Here is a 22,005-nt window from a genome sequence, read left to right on the forward strand (position 1 = left end):
GACACATCCAGCATGGTTCACATATTGTTTGAGTTTTGAAAGGTACAAAATAGGCATACTAAATCTGCAGTTCAAGAGACTTGAGGTAATTTAGTTTAAATTCACAATCAATGCTTAAAATGTCCAAGAAAAACCTGTTTGTTTCTTTCCTTCCTTGATAATTCAGCCACAAAGCTTATAGGCAGGGCTGGAGTGGGGACGGTGCTGAGTGAAGGCAGGAGATAGATTAGGTATGGGGTGGGGTGGGGTGTGTGAAAATGAGTAAGTACATGGAGCAGGCGTTCACTGTTAGAGAAAGAAGCTACACATACGGAAAGAGGAAAGCTAGAAGGTAGTACTAAGTTAGATTTGAGAGTATTAATATAAACTCATGATTTTCAATAACTAGAAACATAAAAATAACTATCAGTGCAGATGTGTAACTATATATTCACACTGACACACACAAATAGATTCCCCAACCTCAAGGGGCCTGGGAGCAACAACACCCAAGCAGCAATCAGCACACCCTCAATAAATAACCAAGTGTCCTTTGTACTGGACTCTGGTTGGCAATTACCATCTTGCAGGATATCTAGAAACAAGTGGAAAGATGTTGAAAACATCCCTAGTTGATAGTCAGACTGCATCTTCTTAAGAGGAAACAAAAAGGAAGAAATTGTAATTGTGAGGCTACCTCATAAAGATTTTATTTACCCTAAGATCTTAGAAAGAAAACACTCCATTTCTCATTCTACTAGTAAATGTAAGCCTGCCAGTTTTATTCTAATACTTTTTGGCTGCCCTTGGCATTTCAAATGTTATCAAACACTTTAACTGCCCTTTTTTCAAATCTATAACTCTTACTCTAAGAAACAAGCTAGCACAGAGTGGCTCTATCACTTTGGAGCCCCTCTGCTGCACTGGTCTTTAGAGCTCACAGTATACCCTTAGAGGTGGGACAGCTACACTGCCCTGAGTAGATCTGATTTTCAAAATAGAGTCCAAAGACACTAGCAGTTAGGTCATCAAGGTGAGTAATGATTGGGGGCTGGAAAATAAAGGCACAAAGAGGCCAGAATCTCCCAACTATTTTAACTAATAGTACAAAGTCATCAAGTGTAGTGTTTCTCAAAGTAACTTTTTGAGGATAATGTAAATTTAGCTGAAAAAGCAGAATATCTTCATGGTCACACATCAGATATGTCATATGTACGAGCTCACAGCATTAATAGATAGCCCTTACCAACATATACCTACACGGTCCTACCAAGCCACTTAAAATTCAGAATACTTCGATCCGAAGGGCTGACTGCAGCTACTAATATAAGTTTTATACAAAAAGTAGCATGATCCCTTAGCATGAATTTGTTCAACACAGTGAACTGTCAGCCTGACTGACAAAAGGCTCCAGAGGACATAACTGATTTGGGGCAGGAGGGAGAGCGCTCTCAAGAGGACAGTCACCAAAGAGAGACCTAAAACCCCCTTCCACCCCTTGGGCTGAATGCAGCACCCCCACCCTCAGTGCCAGACATCCATCTCCAACAGAAGAGACAAACACAGCTTCATGGTCAAAGCATGTGGTGATTTTTATTAAGAATAACTTTGGTTCTAAGAATTCCACCCTCAATTCTGTAATACTTTCCATTAAAAACAATTGTACAAGAGCAAATACAAAAAATATTAAATTATGAAAACAAATCCATTAAGGCTCCCTTTATATATATTATATACACTCAAACAAGTCAAGATTTTTCAGAGTAGAAGAATAAAGTCAACTGTTTGTTGTAGCTTAGAAAGCAACACTACTTTACTACCAGGAGACTAGAAAACACCGAACTAGTTTAAGAAAACCATAGAGTGGAAAAATGGAGCCATTTTGGTCAAAAAGTGGCTCAAAGCACAAAACTGCTTGTATGTTCACGAGTCCTAGGAGTTTGGACTGTCCAGTATGAATGCGTGGAGGAGAGACGGGCACGCTCTGAAACTCAGGCTTGTGAGCCTAGCTGATCTGACAACTTCAGAGAGCTTCTCACCTGTACATCCCACTGTTTGGTCATAGACATCACTTCACACTATTTACAAGTCTTTTGGCCAGACTTTGTACTACTCACCACACGTCAGTGTGCAGACTGGTGAGTGAGACTTGGAGGGACATGTTTTTGTAATTCTTCTTCCCAGTGAGGAATGAATTCTGGGTAAGTTCTAGGAAGAGAACCGGTCCTGCTAACAGGGCCGCTCAGGGCCCTTGAGAATTTTATCAAGTGGCAGAACTGCTTTAAGGGCACAGGACTTAAGATCCAACATCCAGTTAGGTGAAAAGCTATGAGCCAGTCCTGAATCTTCATTTTGCAAATCTCATCATCAGCCCAAATACACAAAGAAAGCACTCCAATCAACGTGTGATCAGAAAGGTACTTTGAAGATGATCATTTAGCATACTTTCTTCTCTCAAAGCTTAGAGGGATGGAAAAAAAACCAATTACCACTCCATCCTCTGAAAGCAAACTATTAGAGAGCAATATTTTATCTTAAGCATCTCATGTTTTTCATTAATACTTGCTGACAAGAAATCACCCGCTTCAGGTGTAACCGACATGTCCTCTGACTAGCTGTATATTGTCATCGTGGTTACCTTTATCTTGTTCACAAGAGGGTTGAATATGAACCTGTCAGCTATGAAAACTAAAGCATTCCCACAGAAAGCTAATTTCTACTATGCTTATTAGGATTAAAAGCTTGGGATCCAGTTTTAAAAGAAGTTTAAGATGACTCTTCACTATAGAAATGATTGGCTGGATCATCTCGATGGATGTTACAATCCATATAAATTCCTCCAGATCACCCCAAATAGAATATACCCCTGCCCATACCAGCAGTAATAAAATGCATTTTGCGTCAGGATTTTGCTGCTCGCCTGGGACTTCACTTGGAGTAGCAAGCTGGCTAGCATGCGGAAGCTGGGCAGCCTCTCCCCTCACCTCAGTGCTTCCTGAGAGGCAGGACAGTAGTCATCACCGCCAACAGGGCAGTGGAACAATCTTTCTTCACAAGAAAAAAAAAAAAAAAAGGCAAAGCAATATGTGATCTTTAATCTGAAATTTTCAAAACTTGGATTTAATGATACTCAAAATGTACAAATGCTACCAACCTTCCACCTAGGCCTCCTAGAGACCAACCTACATTTGTTTCACATTAGAATACCCAAAGAACTCCTCCTCGCCCAGCTCCCAGTGGGAGCGCCCCTCACAGTGCTCTCAAAGATTTGTACCCTCTACTTTTGACACTGAAGTTGGGCAATATGGACTAGTTTTTCTTCTCCAACGAACTGGGAGACTGTTTCATATACAAGGACTAGCTCAGCAAGAAATTCAAAAGCGAAACAAAACAAAACGAAACAGAATTCTAACAGTTATCAAAGCAATAGGTGGATTTATGTGATGTTCCTTCTCCAAACTGGAATGTCATCATGGAACATTCTAGTATCAGAGAACGCAAAGGAATTAAAATAAGATCAAGATGAACATTTATGTGTTTTTCTGTATCTTTTATATGTATTTGTTTCCATATTTTTATGATTTTTTCCCATATTTTTAACCTTCTCAACCTATTTCTGAATCTGAATGTCAACGAGGGTAAAAGCTGTGCTCGATATTAATACTCTCGGGTCTCAGTATAACACAGGTCCAAGTGTAACGAAATGGGACAGCTCTGGAGTCTCAAAAGGGACTTTAGACATGTTGGGTGTAACAGGTCAAATACCATCCTATCTGATCTAAATTATCTAACAGAAAACTAAAGGAAAAAACAAAACACATTTTCTTTAGGTTTTAGAAGAAAAAAGGCTCTATGCCCCCATTAAACTTGGATTAGAAGGAAAAACCAAGTAGTGCAACTTTCTAGAATTTATTCCAGTGTCCTCTTTCTTTTTTGCTGTTGTGGGGTTTTTGTTTTTGTTTAAGTCTTTGAACACAGGTTCACTTATCCCAACTTAAGTGCTGGTCAACATCCTTCGTTTGGCGAATAGGAATCGCAACGGTCACAGATCATTTATCCACCCAGATTGTAGGAAAACCAAAACCAAATCCTTCTTAAAATAATAGTTCTCTGCTGGCTGGGCTTCTCGCCAGGGGCTTCGGCCCTGAGATTAAGTGTTGAGGAGGCGCGTGCTCACAGCTTCCCCGCGTGATGGCCCAGGCGCGCCGTCTCCGTCGCTGGGGCCTACGACTCCTGCACTTGGGCCACTTCTTGGCCTGTTCTCCTGAGATTGCCTTTAACCTTCACAAACTCTGGGGCATTTTCTTGTTCTTCTTGTAATTTCTGCTTCTCAAGTTCAAGCTAAATGAAATTCAGAAATAGGAAAATTATTTACAAACTAAGAGCCTTTCCAAAACATTCCTTCACTTTCCAAAGTCCCTAACACCTTCTGTTTCCCAGTGGAAGACATTCTCTCCTGGTCTCCATCTTACGTGGATATACGCTCATCTGCACACGGGCCCTGGGCTCATCCTGTGTGGGAGCAGCAATCCCCTGGTTGGTACCACCAGCAATACCAGAGACGACGAGAACCCGAAATCAAAGCTAAGCAAACAAGCTCCTGAGACCAGGGTACAGTCGGCTCTGCGCACAGTTTCGGTGAAGTTGAATTTCACTCAATTGCTTGCGCTCCCGACACTCTGCTAGGAGTTCAGGGATATTCCCCAGTTTGGGCTTTTGCCTCCTGAATCTCTTCTAAGTCCTCAGTAGAATCCTTGTCTTTACTTTGAATGTATGTTAGCCCATTTGCTGACATTCTGTCTCATATTTTCCTTTTGTGCAATAAACATTTACATCTAATAGGTCTGGCAAATTCTGCTTGTTCCAACAGCCTTATTTCTCAGAACAGAAAAGATAACTTTGGAGGTGAGTCAAATAGAGAAAGACAAATACTGCATGATCTCTCTCATACGTGAAATCTAAAAAAACCCCAAAATTATAAAAGCAGAGAGTAAAACGGTGGCTCCCAGGGGCTGGGGAGGTGGGAGAGATGCTGTTTAAGGGTATGTACTTGCAGCCGGTAGATGCGGAAGTCCTGGAGACCCAACACACAGAACAGTGATTACAGTCAACAAGACTACTGTGGACATCCAACTTGCTGAGTAACTAGATCTTCACTGTTCCCAGCACCAGGAGAAATGCAGCTCTGCGATGCGACAGAAGTGCTAAACATACCTCCGTAAAAATGTACCAAGTCAACACGCTATGTGTCTTAAAGTTACACAATACTAAATGTCAGAATTATCTCAATAAAGGAAAAAAACAACTTTTCATCCCCATCACTCTTACCTGCTCCAGCTTCTGTTGCCGTTTTAATAGCTCTATTTCCAAGTCAGATTTCTTCTTTTGTGCTTCTTCTTCTTTCTGCTTTATTACTTGATCTCGTTTTCTCTTTTCCATTACTTTCTGCAATTCTGGCTTGTTTTGAGGGGCAAGACCCCTGCATAAAAAGAAAGAAAGAAAGAACAAAATTAGAAAGTCTTAATCTAAAAAAAAGAAAAGAGAAGAAAACAAAGTTTTAATCCAATGGACACATCCTTCATAAACAGAAATTTAGTTTAAGGTATCAGCCACAGAAAACGAGTCTACTGAATTAGCATTACTGTGATGCCTACTACCAGTTAGTCAACACTGGTGGTACCAGAAATTCATGAGCATGAAAGAAAGGGCAAGAACAACTTCCAAGAGTAAGCATAATCCACTCATTCAATAAAAATCTATTGAGCACCTACTGTGTGCCAGATACCAGCCTATGCAAAGGTTAGTGAGAATGGTTTGGGATGGGGAAGGCTGGAACGGCATGCTCATTCAGTGGGGGTTATGATCCCTCATGGTGATGATGGAGATGGAGAAGATGGCGGAGATGGAGAGGCCAGAGATGGTGGAGAAGGTGATGATGGAGATGCCCAGAATATGAAGTGCCTCCACATGAAGTTTTAGGGGAGGCTTCCCAAGATGGAGCCCCCGATCCCATGTACTGAAAGTAGCCAGAGACAGGCTAGCACAGAAATTTAAACAGCAAAATGGCCCTGGACTCCTCTTCCAAAATTCTCGGATTTGTCAGAGAGCTCTTGAATATGTGCAGGTACATCTGAGATGTCGTCAGCTCCCGGGGGCACATTGCCACGGGGATCTCTGCTCCCAAGACTCCCAGTGCTCCTTGCAGACCACTTTGGATGTGTAGTTTACCACTGATAATGGACGGACATCAGGCTGCAGGGAAGGTCTACATTTCTGACAGAGAAATAAGGCTGCCATCTCTTCAGATGGGCAGAAACAAAACCAAAACTTAGACCATTCACTAGCATCCCTCCACCCAGAATCTCTGGGGTAATTCAAGGGCATCTCCTTAGATGAAATATCTTTTGGAATGTCTAGATGGAATGTTAGGCAGGACACTCCTTGTCTCTAGTTTTCTACCACTTCCTCAAGACTTCTCCATCCAGGCTTTCAAGGTGCTGGCTTCGCCAGCCTACCTTCTCCTATCTTTCCTTTCTCTGTAGCAAGTCTCCACTAGCTCTAAGTCATCTCAACTTGATATTAACATTTACTAACAGCCTTTAAAATAAAAATGAAACCACAAAATAGGAAGAACACTGTCAGTTTCCGACAGCACAGGGCTTAAGTGACAGTGTGCGTAGTCACTCGCATGCATCCACGCACGTGCACACTTGACCCAACAGGGACTCAGGCTTTTCTGGGCAGCAAGAGGGGCCCTGATGAATCCACTGAACTGAGATGGGTCCAGGCACTCTCCCATGTACCTTCTGGTCCTGCTGATGGTGACTGCTAGTCTGTAAATCAGGAATGTCTACCTGAATGGTTGTTCTCTAAACTATGTCAATCAACCAATGTGTCTCAGCATCTAGGAGTCATCTGAGTAACCATTAAATCTAACAATTTCCGAGGTGTATGCTCTCAGCAACACGCTCATCTCAATGTTCTTTCGAGCTCACACTATCATATCTGTGAATGAATTCTCAATTTCACACTTCTTCATTTATCTAACTATAATTTTTAGAAATTTGGCATCTCTTCTATCTAAATCACCAGTTTTTCAGAGTTGTGGTTTACAGACTAAAGATCAGTATATTCCATCACTACAGATAAAGGATAGTCAAAATAACATACCATGTCTCCACTTTCCCAATTTTATACAAAAGCAGAACTTTTGATAAAAAGGAGAAAAATACTAAAATTCATTCCAAAAAAGGAGGCAAAAGACATGTGTAACTTTTATAATTTATTTACAGTTTGTTTTGCAGTTACTAAGATCTTAAGATGTCGACAGAAATATGGACAGACGATTCTGGAAATTAAATATTACGTGCAATAAAAACTGCTTATGGTACTTTGCTCACAACAAATATAGGAAAATTTGTTTGTAAATAATCTGAGTGAAGACCTGCTTAGTTTCATGATTATTAAAATGCCTCAGTATGATACAACAGACAGAATTAAGGGATTTAAATTTGAGGATTAAGAATTTAGCTATCTGCATTCATTTAAATTTCAAACATTTTCCTTTCCCTTTATTTCACTGACAAAATTAACCTCAACGGTTATTAAATTCTCCCGGATTATGCAAAGGCTGTTGAACAAACTTTGATGTATGAACACTAAGCTGACATTCTGTTGCAGCCTATGAATGGGTTTAAGTAATATCCAGTATTCATTTTCTAGTCAAAGATTTCACACAATGGTGGCAGTAAGATAAAATACTTAGTCACAGAAGGCTCAGGAAAATGGTGCTTATCTGATAAATGCTCTGCACTTACAGCAGTCAAAAAGTCATACAAATTTAGTTAATATTTTATCACAGCAGATCACTTCACTTTCTGTGCTGAATGGAAAAAGTCAAGCACTGCCCATACGATTCTGAGTCAAAAACTGGACCAGATTACAGAGAGAGTGTCCAAAGACAGAAACGAGCCGCTCTAAATCTCCTAAAGACTACAGTGTCATTCTGTGCACGGTTAATAGTTGATTTGCTTTAATTAATTGTGACATATAATTAACAAGTACTTGCAATTCCTTTATGACTGATAGGTACTCAAGTCCTGGTGGCTTTGAACTGCTCAACACCAACAGTTATTTCTGAGTCTGCTTCCTGTGGCTGTGATGTGACAGAAGGCCAAGACAATTTTTTAGAATACATGCCCTAGGGGCACCTGAGTGGTGCAGTAGGTCTAGCATCTTACTCTCAGTTTTGGCTCAGACTGTGATCTCAGGGTTGTGGGATTGAGTCCCATGTCAGGATCCCCACTCAGCATGGAGTCCATTTAAGTTTCTCTTTCCTTCTAGCTTGCCCCCCCCCATCTCTAAAATAAATTAATTTAAAACAATTAATATGTGTTCTTTACAAAATAATGGGTTAGGTAATATATACATGTAAAATAAAAAGTAAAAGCACATCCAAACTCCTCCTGTTAAACAAATCTTGGGAGCACCACTTACCTTGTATTCTGTGTGGTCAGAATTGTACAAGGTAGAGGTCCTGGCCCCATGATGGTTCCCATTCCCACACCCAGAGATAACTGAGAGTCTGGTCTGCGCTCTTCCATACTTTCTACAGCCTTGCAGATCATGTCCTCATTCTTCCCAACATCTGCCCAAGACCTCACAGTACAGAGGTCCCCAAATTTTCCCACTTCCCTGACAGACATTTAGGTTGTTTCCCATTGTTCCCTGTTAAAAACAGTGAGGCAATGAACTTCCGTATACATGTACACTTACACTCTTATGTAAATATTTCTGTTGGCCAGATTCACAGACGTAGAACCACTGGCTAAGCTTCTACACATTTTATATTTTGATGGGTATTGCCAAACTGCCCTCCAAAAAAGGCTGCAACAATTTATATTTCCACCATCAGTGATGAAATGTACAGACAACTTTTAAAGTTGTGTTTTATATTTCACATAAACCACTGAGTATATCCAGGGGCAGGCTGGAAGGGTCTACACTCACTCCACCTCTACCCCAGAGGCATAAAGCCCCTAAAGGGGAAATTCCCTCCTCACCTGGGAGCATGTGGAGCCAGAGGCAAGGGCTGGCTCAGACCCTAACAGAACAGCTCCCCTACCCACACAGCCAAACATCTCCTGGCCCAATTTTTTATTTAGGATGGAGAGGGAGGGTTGTTTTGGATTTCAAGCCCTTCACCTTTAATCTTGGAATCCTCTGCTATGGCCTGTCTTATCTACATTTTTGCTTTGAGCCATTTCTACCTGCAGGCATTCTAAATGCAAAGACTTCTAACTCAGTTTCCCATGTTTTTTCCCCACCTGATACAGCAGCAAGTATCTACTGAGGAACTCTATGTTTAGCAAAGCATGTAAGATGAAGATGGACTAAAAACACAGGGAAGTAGAAACCACTGACTGGAGGATACAAGCCAAAGAACCAATTTTAGGGATGTGTTTAAGTGACTGGGTATTCTCTAGGTGTGGCCAAAAGTACTCATTGTAGAGAAGACGGAATCCCTGTAAGTTATATAGGAATACCCCTATATTTTTAAGACTTCCTGAATGCTCATCTTGAAATAATGCCTCTTAAAATAATGTCACTGGGAACACCTACAGAACCGAAGAACCTGACCAAGGGTCCTCATAATCAGACCTAATGGCAGACTGCAACCAGCTCAAAATGTAAAGACTGTAAAGACTTTTAATCTGAAACTAACCAGTGACTGCTTTTATCTTATGATCTCTAAAATAGCACAGGGAGGGAAAACTGAATGGGAAGAAATCAGAGAGGGAGACAAATCATGAGAGACTCTGGAGTCCGGAACCAAACTGAGGGTTACAGAAGGATGGGGGTGGGGGAAGGGCACATGTGGTGATGAGCGCTGGGTGTTATATGCAACTAACGAATCATTAAACACTACGTCAAAAACTAATGATGTATTATATGTTGGCTAATTGAACATAATTTAAAAAAATAATAAAAATAAAACGTAACCTCAAAAGTTCTGTGAAACAACTGCTCCAGGGCTTTGAGCCAAATTTGTGTCTCTGAAGAGCAAAGGTACAGGGCTTCACAGAACACTCGCGTCGTGTGGATCTCACTGCTGTCTCCCTCGCTTTTCTCTTCTCTTCTTTTTTTCTGACCAATATTATTACTCTACTTGACTTACCTGTATGAACTACCTTTCATTTTATGTTTATTCTCTGAGTTTTCTCTTATTTACCATGTCAAATAAGGGTGACCCGAAGATAACACACACTGGGTTACTGGAAAGATCACTGGATAAGATAAAATAGAGAAGGCCCTTTACAAATTGTAGAAAAGCAAGCAGACTTTTGTTACGATACAAACCAGTAATCAAGTATAATTATCCTTTAACCAAACATATTATCCATGTGAAACTTCCTGTCATTTGGCACAAAAATTTAGAAATAAAAACCCCACAGTCCCTAGCAAGTATATTTAATGGAAGACAAATAAAAGAAAAAAACTGTTGGAGAGGTTTCACTTCACAAACCAGGTGTATTTCTAACGACAGGACTGTACCAAATTAAGACCTTATCTTGAAAGACCCGAAAACGTACGATGAGATATATCCATTTGATTTTTTGAAACCTTCCTTCTTCCTGCCTTTTCCTTCTTTTGCCCTTTAGGGAAAAAGAGGGAAAAGCAATGGGGATTTCCTGACAATGCTCCATGGAAAGTGGAACATGGGACTAATAAGCATTTATTATACAGCAGTCATTTTAGTAAGTATTCATATATGTTATTATTTAAGTTTTAGAAGAAAGATATCTTTATCTTTCACTTTATAGATGAAGACACATATCTCAGGAAGGGGGAACTAGTCCCAGGTCAGAAAGATAGGTCAAGTTAAATGGCAAATGTGGATTTACATGATTTCCTCTAACCTCAAAGGATATCCTCTCTACACTATAGTGCTCAAGGGAACAGAGCATTCTCTAAAATTACTTGAGCTGGGCTAACTAAGGAGTCAACTGTGTAACAAATAAAGAAAAGAAATCATGGGCCAGAGAAAAGCAGACAGAAGGGGGTCCATTTTCACAGAGAGTGCCTATTCTAGAAAATCTGGCAACAGATTCAATCATACAAACCTTTATGTTTTAGAGAGCTATAACCCAGGGTGCCAAATATATTTTTGTAGCCTGTAATTCAGAGAACAGTTGTTCTCCCAATTTTGGTTTTACCTTCGCTTCTATTGGGACTTGGAGCCTTTTCACAGATATAACAGGAAAACAAACAACAAAATCCAGTTTGAGCTAGAATGTCCTTCAGAGATGTCCCCTACTCCCATTTTAAAGATAAGGGAATGGAGGTCCATGAATGAAAAGACAATCAGGAAACTAGTTAGTGGTGACTGCTACTCTTTAGGAGTGCATCAAACTTCTTCTTCTTCTTCTTTTTTTTTTTTTTTTTAAAGATCTTATTTATTTGTCAGAGTGAGAGAGAATGAGCACACAAGCAGGGGGAGTGGCAGGCAGAGGGAGAAGCAGGCTCCCTGCTGAGGAAAGAGCCTGATGTGGGACTCGATCCCAGGACCCTAGGATCACACCTGAGCCAAAGGAGATACTTATTAACTGACTGAGCCACCCAGGCATCCCTATATCAAACTTTTGATCTTCCTACCAAAATGCAGGCATCATTCTGCCTCCAAATTCTGTGGCCCTGTTTAGGAATGTACATGTTCCTGTTTTGCTTTGGTCACAATAATACCAAATCTATATTTCTTTTATGTGACAAAGACAGTTAGAAGCTAAGCACTTACCCAGAAGGGATCAAACTTGCATTCAATTTAAGCAGCATGAATCCAATGGTATACTAGTGCATGCTGGTAACAAGAAGGGAGGAAGGCACATTCCTAGCCTGGAGGAAGGGTGGAGTCACACTGAATTCCTCAACAGGAGTTCTGGCAGGGGTGCACTGGGGAAGAAGGACTGCCTCCACATCACCTCTAAAATTAGGCCTTCCCTTGAAAAACATGAACCTACTGTTTAACTTGGTCTATTTACCCTTCAGTGTAATGAGGGCTAACAAGGTCTTGGTAAGGAGTTGGGTGATGACCAAACTGTGGTCCCACAATTCAGATCAACAGTTTCATTCTGTAGAACTGGGGATCATTCTGTAGAACTGGGGATAGTTCTAAGGGAAGCTTACTAGGTCTTTAAATAATATAAATAACTTTGTGTCCTAATGAATCAAAGTAGCTTTGTATCCTCAGCTCTCCTAGTCACCTGGCCCTGCCCAAAATCACTTAAAAAGCAGACTACATCAACCCAACATCCAAAAATTTTTATGGTACATATGGAGCTAACAAATAGTTTACAAAGAAGATAAAAAGGTAAGGTGCCTGGGTGGCTTAGTCACTAAGCATCTGCCTTTGGCTTGGGTTGATTCTAGGGTCCTGGGATTGAGCCCTGCATCAGGCTCCCTGCTCTGCGGAAAGCCTGCTTCTCCCTCTCCCACCCCTTCTGCTGTGTTTCTTCTCATGCTGTGTCTCTGTCTCTCCCTGTCAAATAAATAAATCAAATCTAAAAAAAAAAAAAAAAAAGAGGATAAAAAAGGTAAATGTTTTCTCCCCTCCGAAAAAATAATAAAAATGATCATAGTAATAATTTTAAATGTTACTTTAAAAAAAAAAGAGGGCTTTTGTTATTATTATTAAGTTGAAGTAGTTATAGAGACTTCTTCCTGCCACTCACAAATGCAGGCTGTAATTACCTTGGATTTCCACAATTCCCCAAACATAAGAGGAAAATTCAAATTTTTTACAAATTCAAGAAAGAATGTATTTCTTTTCAACTTAAGATACTCTCATTCATCCTTAATCGACGCCCTTCCAACCAAATTCCATTAATTCGTGTCCACTTGAGAAGGGGACAGGCTCTACTGCCCACAGCGTAAGAGCGGTAGTGGCGGCTGTGCCTGCATGACCGGACTTCATGGAGGGATGCCTGGCTCATACCAGAAGGAATAAGGCAGCCTTAAATACAGTCAAGAAAAGAAAAAATCTCTTAAGTCAAAGTCCCCAAAGGAAAACTTTGCTCAAGAAACCACTATACCTTTTTTGATTCATGAGAAGTTCTCTGTGAAGATCCTGATGGTTGCGGGACGTTTTGACAGGATTGACCAGTTTCTGAGGCCTAATTAGTTCAGGATTGTCATCTTCTATGTAGTCTGGCTCAGCCATGATGTTTCTTGGAATGAGATATGCGTCCTTAAATTCAGTATCCTCAGATGGGCCGTCTGAAATGGAAAGATGAGAACATCTATAGGCTTTTCTGTGGACACGTCTCGCACAGTAGGGCGTGCAACGACATGCAGTCCTCCTGGGCCCACCTCACTACTTCACTGAAAAGCTTTGTGGGGAGAGTCCAAGAGAGAGAAGAATGGCCTTGTTGTTCTGGGCAGCCCATAACTAAAGCAAAGGGGTCCCATAACCGGACTCTGGTCACTACTCCTCACACCTTGCGATTCAGGTCACACACAGTGCGGCCCACCATGTCTAAAGACCAACTTAAGCCCATTACAAGCATCTCAGGCACCAGACCGAGGTCCTTCACTGCTTCTTCCAGCTCCCTGCCCCCCGCAAATGAATACGCACTGGCAGTGTGCGGCGCCCTGACCTCCCTCAGCATCAGGAGGCTTCTGGAGCACACAGCACTGTTCCTCATGCAGCCTCTGACTGGAGTCTCCCTCCCCTTACGTGAGCACCCGGCTCACATCTCCCCAGCTCCCTCTCCAAACGTCCGCTCCTCAGAGAGGTCTGAACTCTCACCACCTTGCTTACACCTGCAATCCCACCCCCAGCCCTTCCCTGCTTTATCTTGACTGCTGATGTTGCTTATTTGCTACTGGCTCCCTAAAGCACATGCTCCTGAGGGCAAGACTTTCATCCTACCCCTTCTCCAGCTGCCCTGGAACAGTGTCAAGAAGGAAGGAAGTTCCAGGGAGGGAAGAAAGAGGGAGGAGGGTGGGGGGATACCTTGTAACAAGAGCCTAACCGCACAAGGATTTTAGCAGGGAGGACAGGCAGTCACTGGAGCACAGCAGGAGAAAACGATGCAGTGCCGGAGCAGTCCCATAGCCTTTCTGGGCCCAGACTCCAGATCAGTAAAGTGAAACAAACAGATGACAATCTCTATGGTCCCCTCCCCCATGTTCAATTCTAGTTGTTGATTATATAATTCAAGTGCAGGTGTCCTTCCCACCAAAGATGCACCTGGACAGCAGCGCATCAACCCTATAACTATCAAGGGGCAGTATGCAGCACAGTGCGCACATCTTGAATATATGTAATATTTAATCAGAAAGAAGAACACACTCAGTGAGGGCCAGAGCTGGGAGGAAGCAGGCTGACTAAGCATTGTGCTGGAAACCGCCCGCAGGTCCATCTGGCTGGCACCCAACTGCTGTAGACCCCCTAGGCTCTTTTCTTGCAGATGACCTTCATCCTGTTCCCCTGCCCCCAAAACCAATGTGACCAATATTTCAAGATAATTAACATGCCATTTTATGCTTCCCTATCCTTGTATGATGACTATTTCCCAAAGCAAAAATGAGATGCAGAGCCTGACTGTGGCAGAGTATCTGACACTGAGCTTTCCTCTCCAAGTCCAGAGAACAAGCTTACTAATTCTCTGGCCAGTTTTATGTCCCTAAAAAGAACAGTGATCACAGAACAGGGCAAGGTAGGGAGGGAGACCCACGTGTGAGTGGGCTCACACCCAGCACTGTCCACAAGGACATCAAGATAATAATCACTGCCGTGCCTTCATAGCCCAGCAGTGGTGTACACGTATTCCTGTCGCGAAACACATCCTAACACGGAGTAACCACAGCTTTCTGTCTATTCTCTCCAAGAGCTAGACCTACTACTTTACAGTTTCATATCCCCAAGTCCAGCAAAGTGACCGGCACATGGTAGAAGCTGAATAAATGTTGAACTCAATCAAATCTGGTCTAAACTGAAAATGTGGAGATGTCCTCCAGAAATAAGCTCAATGGAAGACAAGTTCCGTCTTTATTTCTGGCCCTGACATCAAGGCACTGAGCAAACATCTAAGTAAATGTGTGCACATGGGGGCTGGACAGAGGGAGGAGAGAACACACAGTGTGTTTCCATGGACTCTGGGCATGGGGGTGCAGGGTGGACAGTGGAAAGAACAGAGATGTGTTTTCAACCAAAATTTTCAAAACAAACAAAAAATGGGTCCAGTGGCAGTCAGCTACAAGCAGGAGCTTTGCTTTCAAAGCCGTTAAAGATATTTTCCTGAGCCATAAACGATCCCAAAACACTGGTCTACTCTTCTGTGTGTAACAGGAAATGACACTCGAAGTGGCAGCCAGCAACTACCCAGAGCCAGACATGACTACATCTCATTCTAGCAACAACCTGATTGCAGAAGAACTAGGATTTTCACTTTGCAGATAATAAAATGGAGAAACAAACATTAAACAACTTCTCCGTTCTAATAATCACCAGTAAGGTAAACCTCAAACTAAAATGAATGTCCTCTTGTCTCAAAACCCATGTTCTGTCTACCAAATCTGTTATTTTTATAGCAAAGTCTTTCGAAGATTAATGTAAAAATAAAGAGGTTAAAAACCCAAAGAATAAATAAATCAGCTAAAATAGAAAAACTATAGATGCATTCTTCCTCTATATATTTTAGGTTAAATGGCATTAATTGAAGCTCAAAATTATAGAACTTTAAGACATGTATAACAAATGACACCAAATATTCCTTGAACACAACTTGCATTGATCTTTTAAATAAGAATGCCTGCAACCGTCACTGAATGGAGAATGACAAACCTTGCACATGGCGAATCAGTGATCCCATCACAGCCAGCCTCACCTTCACGGGCTGCCCCACACAAAAATGTGCTTCTTGGTGGAAATGTGAAATGCGCCACACACACCTCTGTGCAGTCCCAGTTGTCTTTAAAAGCCAATAGCAGTTTCATTCTCGTTAATCAGTAGACAAGAAAGCCTATAGGATTCCATAAAAGGATCTATTTCTCTGCTCTAAACCATGGATAATCTCCATGACACCATATCAAAACAGATTACAGCCTCCTAAGGTCAATATTACGGGGGGGGGGGGTACGCCCTGCGGATACGTGGAAGAAGAGCACTCCAGATGGAGGGAAGAGTTCGAGCAAAGGCCACAAGGCAGGAGCGTGACTGATGGCTATGAGAAGTAGCAAAAAAACCAGTGTGGCAAGGATCGGTGAAGACAGAGGGGGAACAGCTGAGCAAGCCCGGATACTGTGGCCACAGTGTAGGGGCCATTGTAAGGACATTGGCCTTGACTCTGGAGACAGTAGAAAAGCCATTCATGGTTTGAAGCAGAGAAGTGACAAGATCTGACTCCTATTTTTGGAAGACCACTCTTAGTTACTCAGTTTAGAATAGCAGCAGCAGGAAAGGAAAGAACTGGGCAGGGAGCTACTGCTGTGATGCGGGTGACAGATGGTGTAGACCAGGATAGTTGCAGCGCAGGTGGGGGGACAGATCGGTCAGGATAGATTTTGACTGGAAAGCCTCTAGGATTTCCTGAAGAACTGGGTATGAGGTGGGAAAGGCACGGGAGAACCAAGGCTGACTCCAAGGTTCCTGGCCCGAGCAATGAGAAGGTCAGCACTGTTGGCCAGGCACGGAGGCTATGAGGTGAGCTGCCTGGACAGGAGATGAGACCAGGAGTTCTGCTGGGACACACAGAGTTTGAGGTACTCGCCAGACAGACATCTAAGTGGTGACAGTAAGAAGGCGAAGGCAGTTAGTGCTCAAACCCTGGGTGACTCTTTCCTTTGTGTCATGGTCTCCAGTGTCTCTCACTTCAGCCACTCCCCTCCACGCCACCACCCCCTCATCCTCTTCTTTCCTGATTTCTCTTCAGATTTAGTATCTGGGAAGTGCGTCTTCTCCCAGATGACCAGCGTGGTCAGGTGGTAGTGTGTCTCCTGCTGGACTGAGGCAGACACCGGAGCAGGAGGTTGGGGGCAGGAGGAGTTGTGCTGCTTCAATTCTTTCTCACTGGTTTGCCCTTCTTCACAACTGGGGCTGGGAGAAGGGGCATGGAAGGCCCTCAGCCTGAGTCAAGTGGAACTCTGACACTTGCCTGTGAACCAGACTAAATGAGTCTATGTAGCTCCTCATGAAGTAGACCATGCTGGAGCCTGGGAAAAGATCACTTAGGATGAAGGGGATGAACTGGCAAGGAGCATTCTCTGTGAATCTCCAGTACTCGTGGCAGTGGCTGCTGAAGGATCTGGAATCTGTATTCTGGCCACTTCTCAGTGACTTTCCACCCTGGAGGCATGACCAACGTAAGGAACCTAAATAACCTTCTTATTCAACTTCCTTCGCTCTGCCAACCATCTTCCTCATCATTACCAAGGCTGGAAAATGCCATCCTGATCCCAAGGGAACTTTTCCATTTCATAGATCCTATCCTCCAATTAAATTGAAATGAATACTCACTGCTTCCCCAGATTTTCACATTTCCCTACCTTCCTCGCCAGCATGCCTTTGCCAACACCATTCCCTCAGCCAAGATGCTTATCCTCTTCCTACCCTATTCCTGGATTGCTACAAAGCTAGATTTCACTCATCCTTTCAGATCCAGAGAAATGTCAAATCTTCCACGCCACCTTTCCTAATTTCCCAGTTGTGACTGAACTCTCTGACTTCTCAACAACAGAAGAATTTTCTCTGTTCCCCTTTTCCTAGTACTCACCTAACCCCACCTTCTGTTCCAGCAATATGTATGTAAATCGTCATATCTTCACTGCAAAGAACTTATCTGCTCTATATTCTCATTCCTCAGACTCCCTGGACTGGGTCAATAATTAGTACTCAAATTAATAAAGAGAGTCCTGGGTTAGCTACCAGTAGAGGGAGCCCTTGAGCTATCTGAAGTCCTAGCAACAAAGTGTGTGTACCAAGCTGAAAGTGGGAATTGGGAGGTCAGGGTTTCCTCTCTGAGCATCAGGTAATCCAGAAGCCTGACAGAACACACGAGACAGACTGTCTGGCAGGAAAAGTTCTTAGCATGTGGGTATTATTATTACTACATGAAACATTCTTCCAGAAATAAACATGAAGACAATTTGTGTCATATTCATTCCCCCGATTAAATAAACTAGTAATTTTTTTAAAGTTTCACGTCGATAAAGGAGAAATAAAACTGGCTTGACATCTTGGATAAAGCTTAAGTTCCCTAACTCCCTATTCTCCCCTCTGTTAAACTGAATGTTAAAAAACTGGTTGAAATGTAGATTTCAGTACTCTCTACAATTTCTGGCATGTCTGTGGGAACTCAATAAATCAAAGCTTATTAGATGAACTATGTGACCAACACCATTACAGAGTTTATTTAGAGGTCTGAGAAACCTGACATACAAAAAGTTCGCCTCTCTAAGCCTCGATTTCTTCAAAACATAGGAGTACAACTAAATGACCCACAGCCCTTCTCACTGATAACATCCAATGGTTCTAAGACCCATTCAAGCTGCAATTATTAAGAACCTTTTGAAAAGTGTAAAAAGGTCTATCACACCTTTAAGGTGCTACATGGAGTTCTGAATGGCTTAGTCAGAGTGTAGGGGATAGCAAGAAATAGCCAGACAGCAAGGGGACTTTTTTGCTGCTCTGAGGAGGGATCGCATTAAAATAGTTTAAGAATTTGAATAATAACACAGAATTGCATCTTAGACATATACTAATACTAAATACATCTTAGTAAAAACTCAATCTTGGGCCAGGAGCAGACAGTGACACAATCTGGTACCAAAGGCATTAGATAAGAGCCCGAAGAACCTTTGAGGCCACAAGCCCAAACAGCATGCACTGAAAAAGATCACCTGATGAGAATTCTGCCTTTAATGTCTGCAAATCAACATAAGTCATCATTAAACTCCGCTATCTCAGAGGACAAGAAATTCTAACATCATGGATTTGGAGTCCTTGTTTTTCATTGTTTTCCCTATCAAAGATAGATTTCAGGCCTACTCCATGCCTATTCCAGGCAACCTGTGTTGATTGCTTTTCAGAGGTAAATAACTATTCCCATAGAAACATCTCACAACAAGACTAATAAAACAAATATTTCTTGCATCATATTGCAGTTTCCTCATCATACTGTTTTGGGCACCAATATTTCATGTACATGTTTCTATATCAGAAAGATAAAATTTAAAACCTAATCTTATGAGATTTAAAAATCAAATTTAGAGAATTTAGAGAATTTAGAGAATTCCACCTAGCAGCACTAATAATTGAAGCTGTTTAAACAATACCTCAAATATGGCAATGTATACATGTGTCCTATAGGTTATGGGTGTACTATAACCAATCAAAGTGAAACAAACTTCTGAAGTGCTACAAATACTTCTGGCAAGTTAAAAGTAATTTCAAAGCATTCTTTTTTTTTTTTTAAGATTTTTTTTATTTATTTGACAGAAATCACAAGTAGGCAGAGAGGCAGGCAGAGAGAGAGGAGGAAGCAAGCTCCCTGCTGAGCAGAGAACCTGATGCAGGGCTCGATCCCAGGACCCGGGGATCATGATCTGAGCCGAACACAGAGGCTTAACCCACTGAGCCACTCAGGTGCCCCTCCAAAGCATTCTTTAGGAGCGGTTTTTCCCAGGCTGGCTCCAAGAGATTCTAGCTACCCTCTGACAATACTCTGCAAGAGCCCAATCACTTGAGATTGCCAGCAGGCCAACTCTAGACCTGGGTCAAGCCTGCCCTCAGCAGCCACCATTCCCAGATGGGCAGTGAGCCGTGAGGAGAAAGCTGAAAGAGTAGAGTGTGAGTTAAGACAAGAATTGTTCCCGGGCACCTGGGTGGCTCAGTGGTTAAGCCGCTGCCTTCAGCTCAGGTCATGATCTCAGAGTCCTGAGATTGAGTCCCGCATCAGGCTCTCTGCTCAGCAGGGAGTCGGCTTCCTCCTCTCTCTGTCTGCCTGCCTCTCTGCCTACTTGTGATCTCTCTCTGTCAAATAAATAAATAAAATCTAAAAAAAAAAAAAAAAAGACAAGAATTGTTCCCCAACAGCCAAGGATTTCACTGACAAATCCCTGAATTGCCTTCAAAGGCAATTTTTGCCTGACAAAGCCCTGAGGTGAACCTACAGATTCATTAGGGCCAGTGACGCCATCCAGTAACCAAAGGCATTAGAGGAGAGCCCAGAGGAGCTCTGTGGCCACAAAGTTAAACTAAGGCTTAGAAATGGCGGCCCCCAGAGCCATCTGCACAAGCACAGAAGCACTGCTTTTTCCACTCTGCCCGCTCCACTACGGCCGCCGCTTCAAGCTCTCAATAAACTGGCTGCAAACATGCTGCTGTACAAATGCCAAACGGTGACACCCTTGGGAAAATACCAAACTCATTTTCTCATCGGTTTCTTCATTCCCTAAAAATGTATTTTTATATAAAAAAGGCACATATTTTATATTTAGAACATGGGAAAGGAGGCAAGAAACGTCAGGAAGCCAGCACAGACTGTTATCAAAGCTAAGCTGGCCTGGCTGAGGCAAGACCAACCAGAAGGTGGCGACAGCCCCACAAACAACTAGGTGCCCATTTTCACAACCACCACCAGAAGAGCAGGGTTGCTTCATCCTGGCCCTCAGCACTGTTAGCAGAAGTACACACTGAAAGCACAGATATGCCACGAAAGAAACCTGTTTTGGAGTCCCTATGTATCTGCCGTAGAAGGTGTACCTAAGCTTCTCCCCATCATTTAAACCTCGATGAGGCCCTAGGATGTGGGTGGTTATTTTTCCCTGTGGCCTACAAAGGAGGCTCAGCTTCAAGAACAGGGATTCCAGATCACATGGACTGGGTCTAAATTCTTTAAGTCTGTCTTTGAGCAAGTTAACACACTAGTTTAAAAAAAAAAAAAAAAAAAAGAATGGCAGATTATCTCTTGGGTGGTTAGGAAGAGTATATGTGAAATGTATACCAAAGGCAGTGACTAGAAATCATGACCTTTTGGTAGATGTCATCTGTTATTTGCACTGTCACTGGCAATAAATAACAATTAGTAACAATAACCCTGTTATTGCTGTACTGGGTCATACAGCTACTAAAGAACAGGACTAAAATTTGAACTTGGGTCTGATTCCAAAGGGATGCTCTTTGAGCACTCCATTCTTCTGGACTGGGATGGTGGGGGGGAGAACTGCATTTCACTTTAACAGGGTGATTTTCTCTGTCTTGAAAAGATTTTAGAAGCTTTCTAATATCAAAGCTTTAGAACACCAAACTAAAAACATCTTGGAGAAGATCACATTAAAGCGAGGATAGAAGGCAGGACAGACACATTTTCCTGAAAACACACAAAGGTTTTTATAAGCTTGTTCACAGTAGTGCTATTCTTAATAGCTCCGTGTTGGAAGTGACCCAAATGTCCATTATCAGAAGGCTGGATAAATACATTGCGGTACACTGACACCGGAATACTGTGCAGAAATGGGAATGAAAGGACAGCAACTGCAAGGCTGAATCTCACAAATACAGTACTGAGCAAAGGAAGCCAGACACAAAAGAGTCCATACTGGATGATTCCACAGAAACAATGTTCAAAAACAGGTGAAACCAATTTTTGTGTTAGAAGTCAGGATAAAGGGCATCTTGGGAGTGGGCTGGGAGAGGAAGGGGATAAAGGAAACTTTTCAGGTGCTGATAATGTTCTGTTTCCTGATATAGGTTCTGTTTATACAGACTTGTTCACTACAAGTTCACCAATCGGTACAGTTTTTTGGCTTAATACCCTTCCTTGTATCTATGGTATACTGGATTAAATATGGTACAGATTAAATAGCTATTAAAATTACTATCTAGAGATCATTTGGTTGCTGCTACATTATTAGACTTCTGTTATTTTATCCACTTTAAACTTTGTTCATTCAGTCCATGAGAAGTAATACAGTATAATGGAAAAGAAGACCAGACTTGAAGACCACCTGTCCTGGATTAGAATCCTG

At 42.2% G+C, this 22,005-nt stretch overlaps 1 protein-coding gene across 9 annotated transcripts in view; it reads right to left on the reverse strand.

The window, feature by feature from the left end:
• Positions 1–1,546: 1,546 nt before the first annotated feature.
• Positions 1,547–22,005, reverse strand: part of FAM107B (family with sequence similarity 107 member B) — a gene marked incomplete at its 5' end in the record, with an annotated part of 218,638 nt that continues 198,179 nt past the window's right edge. For all 9 annotated transcript variants that reach the window (XM_082739564.1, XM_082739567.1, XM_082739568.1 and 6 more), the window contains 3 exons: positions 1,547–4,320; positions 5,308–5,458; positions 13,068–13,251. In XM_082739564.1, the coding sequence (XP_082595690.1) occupies positions 4,204–4,320; positions 5,308–5,458; positions 13,068–13,251 (452 nt within the window). In that variant the 3' untranslated portion in view covers positions 1,547–4,203. The remainder of the gene's footprint in view (positions 4,321–5,307; positions 5,459–13,067; positions 13,252–22,005) is intronic.

Source organism: Mustela nivalis (assembly GCF_964662115.1).
Source record: "Mustela nivalis genome assembly, chromosome: 7".
In the NCBI taxonomy this organism is placed as follows: Eukaryota; Metazoa; Chordata; class Mammalia; order Carnivora; family Mustelidae; genus Mustela; species Mustela nivalis.